This window comes from Myotis davidii, unplaced genomic scaffold (assembly GCF_000327345.1).
Source record: "Myotis davidii unplaced genomic scaffold, ASM32734v1 scaffold111, whole genome shotgun sequence".
NCBI lineage: Eukaryota > Metazoa > Chordata > Mammalia > Chiroptera > Vespertilionidae > Myotis > Myotis davidii.
The window spans coordinates 3474277-3489823 of NW_006284347.1; the positions used below are offsets into that span (position 1 = coordinate 3474277).

At 44.9% G+C, this 15547-nt stretch overlaps 1 protein-coding gene across 1 annotated transcript in view; it reads right to left on the minus strand.

The window, feature by feature from the left end:
* Positions 1–15541, minus strand: part of ARHGEF3 (Rho guanine nucleotide exchange factor 3) — a 61086-nt gene extending 45545 nt beyond the window's left edge. The window contains exon 1 of the mRNA XM_006754686.2: positions 15363–15541. Within this exon, the coding sequence (XP_006754749.1) occupies positions 15363–15458 (96 nt within the window). The 5' untranslated portion in view covers positions 15459–15541. The remainder of the gene's footprint in view (positions 1–15362) is intronic.
* Between the last annotated feature and the right edge of the window lie 6 nt (positions 15542–15547).

The following is a 15547-nucleotide window of genomic DNA, read 5'->3' on the forward strand; positions in this document are numbered from 1 at the left end:
TCTGCCTCTGAAAGGCAAGCAGAGCTCTTCCTCTGTTGAGGCAGCAGGGCCAGCTGATCAGAGCTGTAAGCACTTCAAGAGCTTGACCTTCTGAAAAGTGAGGGCTGCCAGCAGCGTCTGGGGCTTCCAGGAAGGCCAGCCTTGGGCCCAGAAGATGTGTTCTCATGATGAGATTGAGCTATGCATTTCGGGCAAGAATGCCACCGGAGGGATGTGACCACTATGCCACAACCATCCCCAGGTCTAGGGCCCAGAGGAAGGCCCTGCGGTTCTGGGGTTTCGCAGTCGGGTCATTTCCTATTGACTTCTTGGAAACCCTGAGGTGGGATATCAATGCTGTACTTGTTTATCTCTGTAAAAGGGCTTCCCTGACTTCCCTTTTGGGCTGGAATGGAGGCGGGAGAGGGGGGAGAGAGAATAATGGGCATTCCACCCCTGCTCAGGGTTCGGGAACTATTGTGTACAGACACTTAGAAATACTCCTGCAGAAAACACCTCCAGAAAACACCTCCGTAGCAAGTAACAAAGTTCTTATCACCATGGCTCAGAGAATGTTGATTCCCTGCACAGGACCTAAGGGTAAAATAGGAGACAGCCTTTCTGAGCACAGTATCCTATGGTCTCAACACCCTGACTTTGGGCCAAAAAATGTAACCTCCAAGGGCTCTGTCTCCCCAGTGAAGTGGGGGTGACTCTCCTATTCCCTCACAGTGTTGCTGGGGAGCTGACAAGAGATCATGCCTGCCACGTGTCTGGAACAAACCTGCCCCATAAGTGGCCCAGCCTTCCCTTCTGCCCTGTCCATTCTGCTCTGGATTTCCCCTGGCCTCCCTGGGACAACACTGGAGCCCCAAGTCACCTGCCACCATCTCACAAAGACATGCTCTGACCACCGAGGCCCTGCAGCTGGGAGACCAGTATTTTGATTTCACATTCCTGCCTTCCCTTTCTTCCTGCACCTTTACTGTCTGTTTAGCCAAGCTCTGGCTAGATAAAGCAAAACTGGGGGTGGTTTGGCAGGATCCAAGGCTATGTCCTGAGGAGAGAAAAACTTTAGCCTTGAAATCCCAAAATCAGAACCTGAGTGGGGGAGGGAAACCCAAGTAGGTGGGGCTTGAGGCGGCCTGCTTCCACCCCTCCCACTGCACCCCACATTGCTGAATTACAGGCTAGAAAAACTGGTCTCCGATCTTGCCTGTTCCCAGTACTATCAGGGATTAGGCAGTGATAGGAACTCACTGATACTGACTGACTCAATGATATGCATTCAACCCCTGCAGATGTTCAAGGTGGAAGGTCTCCTCCAAATAACATGTTACCTTTGGCTTCCAGAAAGGACGACACAGATCCACTGACATGTTCTCTCTCTCTCATCCACCTGTCATTCCTCGAAGCTCAGCATTCTCTTAACTTCCCAGAAGAGGGGGAAAAAAAAGTACAGAGATGACAGAGGATGCCTAGATCTTAATCTCAATGTCCCAAAGGAAGAACAGCCTGTTCCAGCGGACTCTGGTACAATCAAACACATCTCAGGCAAGCAACGCTGACAGCCAGGTCTGCCATCTGACTGAGGACTCGGCTGGGACAGGATCCCACATTCAGCTGCTGGGTAAAACCTACAGGGACATCTGACCAAGGACCCCGGGTCTGCAGTAGAACATGGACTCGCATCGCATGTTCACCAGACAGCTTCTGTTTCTGAGAACAATGACTTTGAGCAAACAAGCCTTGAAGAGATGAAACACAAAATACACTTGCCGTGCTCCCTGGCAGCACCAGGCCTCTCTCCTAGCACACCGCATTCCTCAGTTCATTGGTCCACCACATCCTCAGCAGCACGCGCCTGCACTTAGGACCCAGAACACAGCATCGGGGTGTTTCAGAACAGCCTGCTCTCAGCTGAGAACAGAATACACTGAAACCTGATTATTCAAAATGGAAAAAGCTACCAGTCACACAGCACAAGTGACTGATTGAATTGGGAATAAAATAAAAAATTTTAACTTTCCTGTGTGTGGCTTTCAGCTAGTATCTTACCACTCACTGACCTATGAACGGGAAACAGAAACAATAACGTGCAAGACATGCTGTTCAGGAAATTGAACATGCAGAACACAACATTAACTTTATTTGAGAGATAGTAGTTTTCATTCTGTGCCACATTTTTAATCACAGGAATTAAAAAATGCCCACTGACAATGGATTTTTCCAAAGGCTCATAAAAAACACTGGCTCTCAGTGCTATACATTTGCAACCTTGAAACACAGTGATTATGTGTTATTTCTAACTCTCAGCAATGAATATGCAGCCGGATATATCATTATCTACCGTCTATTAAAATTCAGAAGCCTGTGAATTTGAAAAAGAGTGAATCACACACCAACGACAAAGGAGGCAGAAGCCTCAGAGAGCCAGCTCTAGTCCCCAGTCACTGGCGGCTCATTTCAATTACAAAGACACAAGAGGGAAGATGAATAGACAATGGCAGTTGACTCAAAAGAAAAGAAGTAAATACAAACCTGTCATTTGACTGTTAGGTTTTTTTTGTGTGTGAAAAATGTTGGTTAAGCCATTGGAGAGTCGGTGCTAAGGGGTGCCAATAAAAGTTTCCAGAAGAAACAAAGGCAGTTTTGTGGTAAAAGAAAAAAGTTACTTATTCCTGCGGTAAAGTACCCCTGTGGCAGAAAGGGGCAAAGTTCCCAGGAGTTTTCCAGTGCAGGCCATCCATATGGGAAACTACAGGGGGTCTAAGGAGGCAACAATTTCCCTGGACAAGGTTCCCCAAGGACCCCCAGGGATGGAGGGAAAGGCTCATTTACCTGGCAGGCACTTCCTCCTTCTGCTCCGCAATTTAGGAGTCAGGCTCTGGGCTGCTCCTGAATTTGCAAAGTAGAAGTGGGGTGCAAGGGGGCTGCCTGAGCCTGCAAAGCCTCCTGAACTACTAAATTACATGCTGCCAGGGCCCCTACCTACTCAGACTCTAGCAGTTCTCTAGAAACAGAGAAATCGTCCAACCTGACCCAGCTGTGAGTCTTCTGACTGCTTGACAAGTAGAGAAGGACCTGCTATGTAGACAATGGGGACCCCTGGGTGTGAAGAAGGAGGCACCAAGAGCCATGGAGTTACCCCATGCCGGGGGCTGGAACATTAGCAGGAACATGCAGACATAAATAGGAAAACACACACACACACACACACACACACTCACTCACTCATCTATTTGGTATAGCAACCCCCATCACTCCATTTTATAGAAGAGGAGGCAGGTGTTCAGAGAAGTGGAGTGACTTGCCCCAAGTCATACCCAGCAATTAACTGGCAGAGTTGAAATTCAAAGTCAAATCTACCTGAGTTGAAAGCCCTCCCCGCCACCCCCACACTGGCTTCCCAGGATATACAACCTCCTTTTCTAACATAAATAATGTAATAGCAATAACACTGAGATGACTTCATGCCAAGCTGTGCCAAAGTGCTGTCAGTGCCTGATTTCCTTGACTTCTCTTAAGTGAGTATTATTAATAGGCCCATTTCACAAAGCAGGAAACTGAGGCTCAGTGGGGTTAAGAACCTTGCCTAAGGTCATACAGCCAGTAGTGTGAGTGGCAGAGCCAGGAGCGAGTCCCAAGGCTTTGACTCAGCAAGGACTTGGCTTTTAACCACAATGCTGCTCATTACCTAAGCTAGGTGGGAACCCTGAAGGAAACCAAGACTGCAGAGGCAGAAGGACGGTGGAGACTGAGGCAGGGGGTAAAAAAATAGAAGCTGTTCTTCCAACATTCGAGCCCTGTCACTCTCACTCTGGAATCCATAGCCCCTCTTTTCTCCTCCCCCAGCATCTTCCAGTGGCCAATAAATAGTCAATGTTCATGCGCCCCTAGCAGTCAATGTTCTCCCTTAAAGGCACACCTGGGAAGTGGTGGTGGGTTACCATCCAGCATCGCAGATTCATTGGATGGCTACCTCCCAGTACTGCCCTCCTCCCAGTCTGCCAAACTCCCCAGTGAGATTGCCCGCTTCCCTACCCCCCTTCTGCTGACTGCCAATTACCGCCTGTATGTTAGGATTGTAAATGAGTTGGTCAAACTGAAGTAGAAGTTTCTTACATGCCTTTCTCTTCTTTTTTTAAACCCAGGAGGAAAAATGCTAGCTGGAGTCTAGTCTCAGTAAATACTTACTGACAATCCAAGAGCATTAGGGGTCATTTTTAGTTGTCTAATTCTTCTCCAACTCATATCCATCACGCTATGGAGTTTCCCCACATTTCTATCACAGGATCCACTTGTAATTAAGTGCCCTGCTCATGAATAGGGCATCCTCACCTTCTCTGGGTCTGTGTCCTCCCCAGTGGTTAAGATTTCCTGATGAAGCCTGTCAGCTGGGAGCTGGCCTTGAAGACAGATGACAGGCTCCTCATTTCCTGTGACCAGGGTGCCCCTACCCAGAGCCCAAACCCCACCTCCTGTGTGAAAGTCTTTATGGAAACAGTTGAAAACCACACTAGATATTTTTCATCCTACCTGGCAGGAATGAACGTGAAGCGTACCAGTGAGCTTGGAACAGCTTTTGTGTTGTTGTTTTTAAAATAGTGCCCAGTGCCAATGCGAGTCCCTGGGAAACTGGGTGGGTGTTTCCTAAAAGGAAAGTGACGTCCCAGCAGACCACTGACAGGGCGGGTCATCCAAGCTTCCACTCGAGGAATATCTACGCAAAACAGAGGCTGCTGCGGCCGCCAGTGAGCTGTGGGCACTGCTCTGTGGCGCCCTCTGCATGCCCATTTCATCTCCAGGATTCCCTGGGAAGTTCTCATTTTACAGATGAGGACAGTGAGGTTTAGAGGATGAGTCACTGGTCCAAGGTCCCCTGACTCACAAGCGGCCATTCAAACACAGCTCAGTCTGACCCTCAAACCCAAGTTCCTAACCACTTCACTCGATGGCTGCCCCATATGAAAACGCAATCTTGCTCAATCCTTCCCTCAGGGTGAAGGGCAAAAGAAGACGGGTTAAATGATTTCAGCTGGAACTATGGAAACTAACTTTGAAAAAAAAGCTTTGAAAAAAAAAAAGAGAGAGAGATTTTTGTTCTTAGAACAGAAATCCAGTTTAATTTATTTTTTAAGTGGTCAACATTTAGTCAAGAATAATTACCTACAATACATTAAGACCAGTTTTTTTTTTTAAGGCCAGTTTTTATCAGTTTAAAAATCTTTAGTATTTAAAATCTGGGTCCCATGCTCAAAGTCCAAATTTCAAGTTTAGCCTATAAGTGGCTGTGCCCAAATTTGAGAACTTACTGTGGCAGAGTTCTGATTCTACAATGGCCTCAGAGCACTCCTAAGCACTGTTTCTAAACGGTTGATACCATCATGACAATTTTTTTTTTGTAAAATGTGCATATCACCTGAGCTATTGTGTAGTTAGTATTTTCTTAAGTAACTCATATCTTATTTAAGCAAACTTGTAGAAACAAACAATATCACTGCCTTATAGGGAAAACCACTATCACTTGCCATAATTAGAAACTAGCTTTAAAAAATGAGTCCTATTGTTAAGTTCTTGTTAGATATTCCTGCCCAAGAATGCAGAGCCCGAAGCCTGCACTTCCTTAAAAGTGAAATTAGCAAGAGATAAAAATTGTTAAGGATACACTAGCAGCAGGTATACTAACTGCAAACTGAGACTTTCTCCTGGACACAATCAGAGGGATTTGTAGAGAACTGAAAAGAGAAAGTGATTCAAAATTATTTTATGTCTTGCCTTGGCCTATGTGGCTCAGTTGGTTGGAGTATTGTCCGGTACACCAAAAGGTCACAGGTTCCATTACCCGTCAGGGCACATATCTAGGTTGTAGTTTGATCCCCAGTTGAGGTGCGTGTGAGAGGCAACTGATTGATGTTTCTCTCTCACGTTGAGGTTTCGCTCTCTCAAATAAAATTGTTTTTTTTTATATTTTATTGATTTTTTACAGAGAGGAAGGGAGAGGGATAGAGAGTTAGAAACATCGATGAGAGAGAAACATCGACTAGCTGCCTCCTGCACACCTCCCACTGGGGATGTGCCCGCAACCAAGGTACATGCGCTTGTCCAGAATCGAACCTGGGACCTTTCAGTCCGAAGGCCGATGCTCTATCCACTGAGCCAAACCGGCTAGGGCTAAAATAAATTTTTTTTAAAAACATATCCTCGGGTGAGGATAAAAAATATATATTTTGTGTCTTGCCTCTGTATTACCTTGTCCTGTGTCACCTGAGCTATGCACAAGAGGTATGAAACTCACCTTCTGAGAAATAATGATCTAACCTAGCCCGCTCATTCCAGAAACAAAGGCTCTGAGGTTTCAAGAAGCTGAGTCTACATGTGCCCTTGACCCCAACTAGTAGGGAAACTCTTGTACAAACCAACTGAGAAATAAATGCTGGTAAAGAAACTCAGATGAGTCATTAAGAGTCCTCCAAAGTGAGTTCCCACCATTCCATGTTGAGCCAGAACAAAGCTCTCTCTCCTAGACTCTTAAAGCCTGGACATAAGATATTCAGAGACTAATAAGAGAAAACCAGGGTTCTTTAATGATATTTCTCCTTCAAAGCTCGCCGATAAGACACCATCAAACAGCTGAGGCAGAAGGAGGTGACTGCTCGCCTCACGTTTGTGGTTGACACTTAAGCTACCATCAATGTTTCCTCTTTGAACAATCTATTTCCTTCTCAGCAGTTTCAGTGCCCTCCTGCAAGACCACACCCAGAAGCACCCAAGGCAATCACCAACCAGCAAGGAGGATGGCTGACAGAGGTGTGTGAAAATGAGAGGAGACTGTCAAAACCTAGCAGGATATTGATGAGCCACCCACACCCCTCCCCGACATGTGTGAAGTGAAAAATAAGAATAGTCTTGCCAGTGACCTTTAATTATCCTCTCTATTTGCTTGGGGTTGTTCTTGACACGCCTGTGTCAAGTGGGGATTATGAAATGTTAGCATTTCCATATAAGATAACACACTTGAGCAGGGAGTTTACACTGGCCTTGTGTCAGGGCCAAAAGGCACACACAAGGATGCCTTATCACTCAGCCTCCTTGGCCATGGGCCCAATTCCATCTCTTTCCAACCACTAGCTGGTTCCTTATCCCCTTCTCTGGCTTCTTCCTCAATGTGAGGTACCTGCTAAACATTTAACTTTATTTTTTCAAGATCGTGACATTGGATCTCAGTTTTATTTTAGCCAGGTTGCCAACTTCTAGTGATGTCTACAGAAACAGTACCCTCAGGGAAATGCTCCATTTCTCCTTAGCATTTAAGGATCACCTCTGATGCAAACTAGACCTGCAGAGCTCAATAAGACAGGATTTTAAGGGATGTCATCTACATGGATAGAAGTTTGGTTCTAGCCAAGCCAGCGTGGCTCAGTGGCTGAGCATCAACCTATGAACCAGGAGGTCACAGTTCGATTCCTGGTCAGGGCACATGCCCAGGTTGTGGGCTCGATCCCCAGTGTGGGGCGTGCATGAGGCAGATTAATGATTCTCTCATCATTGATGTTTCTATCTCTCTCCCTCTCCCTTCCTCTCCAAAATCAATGAAAATATATTTTAAAAAAAGAAAGAAAGAAGTTTGGGTTTATCCATTCTCTGTGGGCTTTTTGTTGACTCTAACAGGGATTTCACATCAAATATGAAAACCTTGCACTTGGATCTGCTGGAGTACATGCCAAGGGAAAGGCCCACCGGTCCACTGGCCCCAAGGCAAGGTCGCTGCATGCTGTGTTCCAGCCAAGTTTATAGGGTTCACTTTGAACACCCCCAAAACAGTATTGTTTACAACTGACCTCACTCAGGAACATGCCTGGCTTAAGCCAACATAGTGTTATGCCAAGAGGTCAAGGTTAGGCAAGGAGAGACCAACATTTTGGCCCTGCCTCCTAATTGCTCTGAATCTGTTTCTTCCGTTAATAACAAAGAGGACAGTCCTTGCCTCACGCAGCTCCCTCAGCTGGTGCAAGGTTCAAAGGGGATAATGCTATTTGAATACTGGGTGGCATTTCTGCGAATGAGAACTTAGCAAGCATGATGAGAAAGGGAGGTGCTCTGTCTGGAACATCCTTTCCCCCACTTCTCTACATCCCATGTTCATGCATATATGTTCAGATTGGTTACATCATGTATATAATTATGTTCAACCTTTTTCCTCTTTATTTTTTCCAGGAACAATAGGGTAGATCTGTTTGCTAGTGTGTAATGGCTCAAATGATGTCCCTGACTCTTGTGCCAGAGGCCATGGTACATGGAACCATTCCTCCATTATAGGTCAGAGAGGTTGTTGGCTTTTCTGACTCATATAAATAAGTTCGAGAGGGTGCTGGCCTGGAATCAGACAACTGGACTTGGAGAGCTTTAGCTCTGCCATTCCTAGCTGTGTGATCCAGGGGAAATCACTGAACCCCTCTGACTCTTAGTAACCTCATCTTTAAAATGAAGAGAGCCCAGCTGGTGTGGTTCAGTGCTTGAGCATCGACCTATGAACCAGGTCATGGCACATGCCCGGGTTGTGGGCTCGATCTCCAGTGTGGGGTGTGCAGGAGGCAGCTGATCACTGATTCTCTCTCATCATTGATGTTTCTACCTAGTTCTCCCTCTCCCTTCCGCTCTGAAATCAATAAAAAAATTATATATATATATATAAAGATGTACTCAGGTGAGGCAAAGAATACAAAAGTGCTTTGAAACTTATAAAATGCACAAACATAAAATGTGAGCATTATTGCAAATGATATCATTATGAACAACTTTTGACAAACAGCTCTTCCTCCCCAGAACTGGGACGCAGGGCCCAAAGATTTTTTTGTCTTTTAATGTGCACTGACAAGTTCCCTCATTCCACAAGTCTGTTATTTCCCTGCAACATCCCCAGCATTGGGTTTTATCGTGTCTTTCAAATATCTGTGACATCAATTAAGTATGAAATAGCACCTTATTATTTTTTGCTTTTTTTAATTCTATAATGTCTATTAGGGTGAATATTTTAAATAACGTTACTTTGATAGATCCTGTGTGCGAACTGCACATTTGTCATTGGTCATCTTGGAGTGTTCTTTTACATCTGTATAAATTATTTATATGTCAAAGATATTAATTTTTAGTCTGTCATCTCTATTTCAAAAATCTATTTCAATGTATTAGTCTACTTCCCTTGTCTAAGGAAGCACATTAAGTATAAAAGAAACCTTGTTGTTGGTACAGCATCATACAGTGCTTTGGGCTGATTAATACTCAAGATTTCCAGGCACACTGGGGATGCCCAGTAGAAACAAGCAAGCAAGAAAAATAAGTTGGACAGCATGTTCTATTTGGAAGTGTTAGAGGAACCGGGAGTCTAGCCAAGAGAAGATGAGCACCTGAGAGGTTGGGGAGGAGAGTGGGGGTGGGGGAAGGAGGAGAAAAGTTTTCAAATATTTAAGGGGATAACCCACGAGAAAGTATTACCCATGAGAAAGTAATATTCAGCTCCAGAAGGCATCACTACAACTAAGAAAGAAGTTTCTCATGATCCACACTGAACAAAGACAGAATGTACAGCCTTAAATGTAATGAGCTCCCTGTCCATGCAGGTGTTTAGCAGACTGAATGGATCACGGAGGGGATACAGACTGGGCTCCATATTCTCAACAGGCCTATCCCGCTCTGAGGTTCTCTAATGAAATGACCCTGGGTCATTTCCTGGAGGCTAGTTTTGTTTGCTTGTTTCATAAATCCCCAGGGGGAAAAAGCTTGTTTTGTTACTTTTTTCCTCCTCATCTTAGAGCCCCGAGAGAAAAAAAGTTCAGTGAGTTTACCATAAGGTTTCTGGTTCAGCTTCAATAAACTGACCTTTAGTAATAATTGAGCTGCCTTCTCGCAAAAAGACACAATGGCCCAACACAGGAGGTCCAGGCACAAGTGTTTCTCGACTTAAAAAGACCTACTCCTATTCCAGCCAGTCAAAGGTCCAGAAGCCTTTCTTGATTAATTTATGACACCACCTCTTCTAAGCTAATAACTGGTGTCAATTCATACAAAACAAAAGGTATTAAAAGCCACCGCCCTTTACTCCAATGGTCCATCAGCCATCACAAGAATAAATGGCAATGCAATCGCAGCCATGGCCTCCTTTTGTGTGACCTGTACCTGTTACCAGCGCTGACAAATTATGGAAGGCAACTGCATGCATACATCACAAATGAAGTCGCCTTTCAGATATACACCTGATGCCATTAATAACAATTACATGTGCACAGGGCTTTGCGAAATTAGGATATGATCAGTAATTTATTTTCATTCAGTTGTTATGAAAACAGTGGCTCTGGTCCAGGATCTTACAGGCACTCGCAGAGTGTCTTGAGAAAATGACACAAGTTGCAAATATCCATATGGCAGTCGGGGCCTTCCTGCTATTGGTTTACTTAGAAGGCTGGCGGTTAATGTGGACTAGCAAAGTGACTAATTGCAGAACTAACTGTGTCACCTCCACAGAGCTGAGCCTGCAGAATTCTGCCAAAGACCAGCTCCCTGCTGAGAAACACAAATGGAAATTATGGAAACCTACCGCCTGCCTGCCTGCCTTCCCCCTCCCCCGCCCCAGCCCACCTCCCTCCAAAGAGAGGTTTGCAAATCCCACTTCTGTGGGTCCCAGTTTGAAGTATTGACTACTGGGGAGGTCTCCCATCCAGACACTCAGGAAAAAAATGGGCCTCTGACCATGAGAGGGTTCATTCTTCGTGTGTTATGCGGTGAGGAGACCAGTGATTTAGTCATTTAGAGGCAACGTGCTGTGATTGGGAAAGTAAGGACTTCAAGGTCAGACTAGGGTGGGAGTATTGGCTCCTCCACCTACTAGCTCAGCCACCCTGGAAAGGCCAATTGCCCAGCTCTGATCCTAACTTTCTTTTACAAAAAGGGGCTATTATACCAACCCCAGAGAGTGAGGATGTTTAGAAGACTACAGGAAGGTCCCTACTGCACTGCTGTGCTCAAAACAGCATCAGGAAATTAAGATGGTGATCACATTTCTTAAGATTGTTTTAGGAATCCTTTCGAGATGCAGAGGTGTTGATGATGATATTTATTGAACAACCACCATGTGTCAAGCACTGTGCTAAGCACTGTACAGGAATCATCTCATTGACCCTCGCTATGGTCCTAGGAAGGTAGAACTATTTCATCCCCATTTTCACTAAGGAAACAGGGGCGTAGAGAGGCACAGTAACTTGTCCAAGGCCACACCATTAGCAGGTGGCATTGGGACCCAGGCAGTCTTATTCCAGAGTGGATGCCTTGACCTCAAATGTACATGTCTAACGTCACCATATTTTCCTCTAATAAACCTACTCCTAATTCATGTGCACCCTGGAGGCCCAAGACCCCCAAGATATTTTCCATCTGAACAAGAATGAATGACCATAACCAAATCCTATCAGCAAGGGATAGCTTTTACCTGTGTAACTCCATATGGCTCCTCACCCAGCAAGATCTGAGGTCACATGATTCACGGAGTCTATTTAATTTAGTCATTTGAAGAAATCCCAGGATTCTTAGTGCAATAACTCCTTGGAACTATTTCCATGCAGTCGGTTGTACATACTGCCAGTTCAACACTATATGATACAGATTTCAAAAAATGTATAAACCAGTTGACTCTTTTAGCTCTCCAATGGCATGCAGGGAATACAGCCCCAGGTGCATACAATTTCCAAATACACGTGTGGACTGACTGGGGCATACATTATGACAGAGGCATAGGGTTCACTTTACTCTTTAGAGCTAAAGCTTAAAGGTACTTCTCAGCTACATAAAGTACTCAAGATTCTATATTTAAAATAAATATTTGAAAGCGTTTTACATTGTCTGTTAAGTTTTATATCCCCCCCCCCCTTTTTTTCTTCAGAGAGATAAACACTCTTAGATGCCACTAGGTACATGGGTATTAAACACTGGACTAAATCTGGCATTGGATCTTGGTTCAGCTGCTGATTTTCTTTGTGACTTTCTGCAAGTCACCTCCCCTCAGTGTTTTATTCATAGAGAGGATACTAGGTGCTTTATGTTAACCTTACAGCATGGCTGGGTCTCAAGTGAGACACTAGACATGGTATGTAGAAAAGAACCAGAAATCCTTCATTTCTCAGTAGGTGCCCTTCCAAGGGCCACACAAGGCTACTACTGGATGAGTCAAAACCAGAACATATAAAAGACAAAGGGACAAAGGCAATGACTACAAATACCACTAACTAAATCTGGCTTAATCCTGACCAATATCTGAGATAGTGAATCTTAAAACCAAAACTAAGCTGTCCATCACATTGTCAGGTAATTCTTAGAAAGAAAACAACAGAAACACCTCTTTGTATTTTCATTAAAAATGACATGGACCCCAAACCCTTAAGGCCTTACACCAGGCTCCAGAATCCTTAGCCAACACAGTCACTCATTTGAGTCTTTTTTACGAGCAAACCTCCCCATGGGGAAACACTGGCTTTTAAGTTACAACTGGTATAATTTGTGAGCCTAATAGCTTTCCTTTTAATGACTTGGTCAGGTGTTTGGAGCATCTAACATGCTAGAAGCACCAATCCCTCCTGGCATGGGAAGTAAGCACCCAGTAAATATAAAAACAAAGATCAATTGAGCAAAGCTGCATCGATGATCAGAAGACGTAAGCTTAGTGATGCTCACGTGATACCACGTTTCTCAGTGAAAGTCTAGAACCACGGACTAATAAGCTCCTTAGATTTCAGTTAACGATTGGAGCCGGAAGGACCTACCTGGTTATGGGTATTAAAACTGAACATTTGCAACACAACTCATACGCCCATGTCATAAGAAATACTAGGTTAAGAAGCAGTATTATATTAATGTCATAATCCATACAGAACATTTTTGTCTAAAATATTTTAAGAAAATAAATTTCAAAATATGTCATTTTTCCCCTTTCATTGGGGACCATCATTGAAATAAAAAAAGTTACGAAGCACTTAAATCTCTAGTAGAAATTTTGTTAATGATTTTAAGAGAATCTTTATTGTTGGACATTTTTACTCAAATGTCTGATACCAAATGCACATCAATGACACCTGCCCCTTCCCCATGAGCCTTTCCCTAAGTGCCCTTCCCTAGCACATTGGTTGCAACGACAAAAAACAAACACTAGAAGGCACTTTTCCCATTCAGCACTGTGCCCCTGTCCTCCCATAGCAAATGCAGAGGGAATGGCCATTATACATCTAAAGGGCACAGGTGCTTTGTTGTAACTGCCTTTGAAGGCCAAAAAGGATTTTAGAAAGGCCAGTTTTTTAAATTATTATTATTATAACCACATTCCTTCTGCAAAGAAAATGATCAATGTTAAAAAATTACTTCCCTAGAAACTAACAGTCAATGCCTTGTTTATAAACAAGTATATAATCATGTTTTCAAAAGGCCAACTAGCGTATGCTGGTTTTTAAACACAAATATTGATGACACCTGCTGGTAGAAAATATATTTTCATTAACTGCTTATGGAGAAGTGAGCCCTACAAGGCTTAGCTGTCTTTTGCACTGATACTGAAACCAGAAAACTAGCCCCCAAACTCACTTAGGTTTCTTCTTCCAGCCTTGCCTATCGTCATTATCAGGAAGTGATACGCCAGATCAATGAAGCTTGGAAATATACTGGACTGGGCACCTCTGTCTCAAGGTATACACAGCATAAGAGATACTTCTACTCGGATTTACACACTTTAAAAAAAAAATCCTCAATGGTGTTACCTGAAAAACATTTACCAACTACTTTTGAAATAAAATAGTTCCTCCCCCATCCTTACTCCCACACCAGGACATCTTCATAAAATGAAAATAAGTTACGTTATATAATCTGGATCCCTTAGGAAAATTAATATTTGGCATTTCTTTGTGATGATACATTTCTTTCATCACATTTGTTACACAGAAATATATTTACATTCTAAGTATAAGAATAAGAAAAGACTAAGCAGATGGATGTTAACCCACATCTTTCACCAAACTCCTAAAAAAACACAGGAATACGTGATAGCAAGAAGGAACTAGTGAGAGCCCAGAGCTGTTTTCACTATTATTTTATGTGGCCCAATTCAATTTACTAGTTAAACTCGGTTATGCTTTGCTTCCTTCCAAAAGGAAGCTAGTTTGAGGGGCACTAGCTCACTGCTCGTACATTCATTAAATTATGAAGTTCCCATTGAAAAACCATTCTATCCATTTCAAGCCTGAACAACCTGAATCCTATGCAGGTGCTGTCCTGTCAGAACTTAAATAAGAGACCAAACACCACTGGGGCCATAACACTTCCACAGCTGCTGGGAACAGAAACTCTTTGTGAAGATGTACAACTGAGCTGGGGTGGAGGGCGGGGGTGCGGGGAGAAGTTAGTTTGGGCTCAGCTTACAGAAGGCTGATCACAACTAGAGACCGGAATCTTGTCAGCTTAGAGCAGTTCTCGCTAGAGGCAATGAATCTTTGATGCTGTCCTCCTGAATATACGTAATCCAGTGAGCCAAGTGCACACAGCAGAGCAGACCCATGGGTGCCAGGTGGGTGGGACCCCCACGAAGGCCGGATGCACACTGGCCTCCATACTTTCCCTCGTCCGGGTGGTGGTGGAGTGTGTCAATCTCCCACTCACACACACGAGCAACAGTGATGAGCTGGGCCCTGTGAGTCCCACCATAGCTAGTCAAGAGAAGAAGGTGGCGCAGGCCTGGTCCACAGGGAGGGTTCAGATCCACAGGCAAGTTCCCAGGAAGAGAAATATTTCTAATGTTCCAAGACAGCTTCCCCCTGCCCCCGAGACTTTAACTCATTTTCGGGACCCATGTGGGAAGCACTCAAATGATCATTTAGCCCCCAGACCACGAGCTGACTGACCCCATGGCCACAGGTGACATGCAGAAGGGCGGTAGCCTTTGTTGCCAAGCCTGACAGGTGAGATATCCAATCCCGGCAAGAGGAAAAGGACCCTTAGAGTAGCTCTTCCCGGAACTGGGCCTGGGGATACAGTAGGAAGTCCCTCTGCCAGGTCTCTGCATAAGACTGACACTTTGAGAGCCTCGCAGGGAGCAAGGATGGGGGCGGGGGGGGAAGTGTATCCATGGTCCTGAACAGGTGCTTGACATGCCATTTGATTCTTGCTCCCTGGTGGAGAAGGCTCAGGGACAGGGAGAAGAAGGCGGCGCAGGTTTGATCTACAGGGAGCGCACAGAAGGCAGACAGTGAGAGAGGGAGAAGGGAGTATGTGTGAGAGACGGAAAGAAGGAGCAGTGGAAACAGAGACCGTGAGTGACACGGAGCCGGATCGGAGAGTCCAGGGGGAGCCCCTACCTCGGCGTCCTTGGCCGGACTGCTGGCCGGGGGCACCTCCAGGCTGCAGTTCGCCCTCTTGACCGAGAGGTAGAAGGGGTAATCCTTGGCCACCATGGCGGCTGCCGGGCCTGCCCTTTGGGATGTCACCGCTGACCCGAAGCGAGAGCAAAACTCCCAGGCGAAAGGGGGCCCCAGCTCCACGG